Source organism: Trachymyrmex cornetzi, unplaced genomic scaffold, assembly GCF_001594075.2.
Source record: "Trachymyrmex cornetzi isolate Tcor2-1 unplaced genomic scaffold, Tcor1.1 scaffold169, whole genome shotgun sequence".
Taxonomy (NCBI): domain Eukaryota; kingdom Metazoa; phylum Arthropoda; class Insecta; order Hymenoptera; family Formicidae; genus Trachymyrmex; species Trachymyrmex cornetzi.
In genome coordinates, this window is record NW_017296298.1 from 284,342 (window position 1) to 287,447 (window position 3,106).

Consider the following 3,106-nt stretch of genomic DNA (forward strand, 5'->3'; position numbering starts at 1 on the left):
CCAGCCTGAAGCCAAACTAGCAACACAGCCAATAGCACAGCCAGCACTGTTGCCAACACGGCAGCAAGCACGCAAATCCAGCTAGCAATCCAGCAGGAAAAAAAGCATCGTGTGCCGCTGGCTTTACTAATAAATAGCGCATGCTCTTATCCACTCACGACTGTTGAATTGTTCACAACGCTCACAGTTGACACCAGCATGGTATAAGGATAAGGGTATGCTCACGCCGTGGATACCCACTGCGCAGTCAAAGTGTGACGTCACTCTCGGGGCCAATCAGACCGCCCAAACGAAAACATGGCGGCTCCTGATGCTTGACACGATATTAATGTTCGGTGATACATACACAATGTCCTGTTCTGTGAAAGGTTGTGGCAATTATTTTCGCAAAACAAAATTGCTTAATGGAAACAGTATAAAATATTGCTCGTTTCCGAAAGATTTTACGATCGTAACTAAATGGCTTGCAGCATGTGGAAATCAAAACGTTAACATTAAAAAAGGTAAGATTTTCTATTTCTTGTAAATGTACAAATGTAACGAAGTCAACTGCATATAATTTTGCTTGTATTCAGGTATGATATGTTCCCAACATTTCGACGCATCATACTTCATACAGCCATCGAAAGAAAAGTCGCTTTTCTATTCTCAAAAAAGACTGACAAAATTGAGAGCAGATGCAATTCCCACGTTACATTTAACGTTTGACACATCGCAAGTAGAAGCTACTCATGTTGATAAAAGACCATTGCCATTAATTGATACATCGGATACATTAGAATCAACATGCAATGGCACATTAACTTCGGAATCAAAGTGCAATGACACAGTGCTACCCGACACATTTAGTGATGATATACCTGTATCACAAGAAATCCAATTGATCCACAATACACCGATACTATCTACATCTAAGGATGTAACTGTCCTCTCAGAGAAACTGTGAGTTATAAATTAATGTTTAGAGACTTTTCAGTTTATTATACGAAAGAATAATGTTGGTTCTTATCATGTGCTTTCAGTAAAAGTGTTCAACAGCAATTAGCATTGGCACAAAATAAATTGCGCATATATGAAGAGAAACAGGAAAAATGTAATGAAAATTTGGAAGCACAAATGTACGATCTGCTTGGAAAATCATTTACACCGGGACAGATACGCTGCTTTCTAAATCCATCCAAAAAGAATGTAAAATGGTCTTCAGAAGATATAGCGAATGCCATATCGTTACGATCTGTCAGTCCGAAAGCGTACCGATATTTAAGAAATGTTTTGCGGATACCGCTCCCTAATTTATCAACACTTAGAAGGTGGGCAAGTTCTGTCAAAATGGATGTAGGTGTTATATCGTGTGTGCTTGATTGCATGAAACAGAAAGGAAAATACTTAAAAGATAATGAAAAACTGGTAATATTAACATTCGATGAGATCTATTTGTGCAATAAAATTGCTGTTGATCGCAAATGTGAGCAAGTTATCGGACCTCACAAAACGTGTCAATGTTGCATGGTACGAAGCTTGTTTTCCAATTGGAAACAGTTAGTATATTTTAACTTTGATGAAGCTATGACTAAAAGTATGCTCTTTCATATTATTTCGGAAATGTATAATATAGGCTATACGGTTGTTGCGGTAACAAGCGATATGGGATCAAGTAATATAAGATTGTGGTTAGAATTAGAAATAGGAATTAAACCTAAAAAACGTTTTTTTCAGCATCCCGTTTGTGATGATTTCCAAGTTTTTGTATTTGCAGATATGTCCCATCTCTTGAAACTAGTGCGTAACCATTTCCTCGACAAGGAATTTCATGTTAATGGAACAATTGTAAATAAAAAATGTTTGGAACGGCTTTTAGCAGTTAATAGTAAAGATTTGAAAGTGGCTTACAAAATATCTGAGTACCATTTCAACCTACATGGTACTGAGCGACAAAAAGTACTCCCAGCTGCACAGCTACTGTCTGCTAGTACTGCTTCTGCATTACAATGGTGTGGGCAAAAAGGTTATCTCGGAAATGTAGAATGGATAGAAACAGCGCGTGTAATTAAATTATTGAATGATTGGTTCGATATCTTCAATTCAAAATCAATGTATGGCAAACATTCAGGGAAAAATGCATACGGCAAGAATTTGGAGGAACAAAATGCAATACTTCACGAAGTGACATCTTTCATGTACAATCTAAGAGTAGGAAATCACAAAACTTTAATGTTATTTCAGAAAGGATTCATTGTGAGCAATAATTCTTTGGAACAATTATTACAGTACTTGATCGAGAAGTATTCTATGGCTAATATTGAATATATAATAACCAATCGATTAAATCAAGATGTATTGGAAAATTTCTTTTCTTTTATAAGATCGCGCGCGCGCGAATGGTGGTGGTGCTAACGATCAACCATCAGCTTTAGATTTTAAGTATAGAGTAAAACGTTACATATTAGAAAAATTATCTACAACTGTTTTCTGCAAATGTTCCAATGTTACAGAAAGTGAATCAAATGTATTTTGTACAATATCTTTGCTTAATGATGATAATTGTAAAGAACATGTTTTAACAGATATGTTAGCGCCTTACACAAACGGAGACGAAACAGTCGATATTCATGTTGAAGAAGAATTGTTAACAGAGAATGATAGTAATAATAATGTAAATTGCATGTTTCAATTCAGCTACATATATTCCTACTTTAGAAGAAGAACAGATACTTAAATCATTTGATGATGAAATGGAAATTGTCGACGATATTGAGGATCAAAGTTTAATATATATAGCTGACTATGTTGCATACAAGTTCAAAAATAAATATAACACACTAGGTATTAGAACATGCGAACTACCAATTGTAAATGATAATGACAATAATTGGTTACAATTCGTTTCCCGAGGAAAATGCATGTATCCATCGCCTGATCTTTTAAAAGCTGCACGTATCATGAACACAGAATTCTCCAAATATCACGGTTCAAAGCTTAGTAAAGACAAGTTCATCTTTCAGGAACTTGCGGATAAAATTGAAATTGCGTTGAAACCTATCGAACTGCCAAGAGAAGTTGTGTTATGTCTTGTTAGGACGAGAACATACATTAGAGTACGAATAAT

At 35.7% G+C, this 3,106-nt stretch overlaps 1 protein-coding gene across 1 annotated transcript; it reads left to right on the top strand.

Annotated features, from left to right (window-relative positions):
* Window positions 1–437: 437 nt before the first annotated feature.
* LOC108759130 (uncharacterized) lies at window positions 438–2,196 on the top strand. Its single transcript, XM_018504427.1, has 4 exons — window positions 438–503; window positions 576–942; window positions 1,023–1,310; window positions 1,757–2,196. The coding sequence occupies exons 2-4, from the start codon at window positions 578–580 to the stop codon at window positions 1,785–1,787; spliced, it is 684 nt and encodes a 227-aa protein (XP_018359929.1). The 5' UTR covers window positions 438–503; window positions 576–577; the 3' UTR covers window positions 1,788–2,196.
* The last annotated feature ends 910 nt before the right edge of the window (window positions 2,197–3,106 follow it).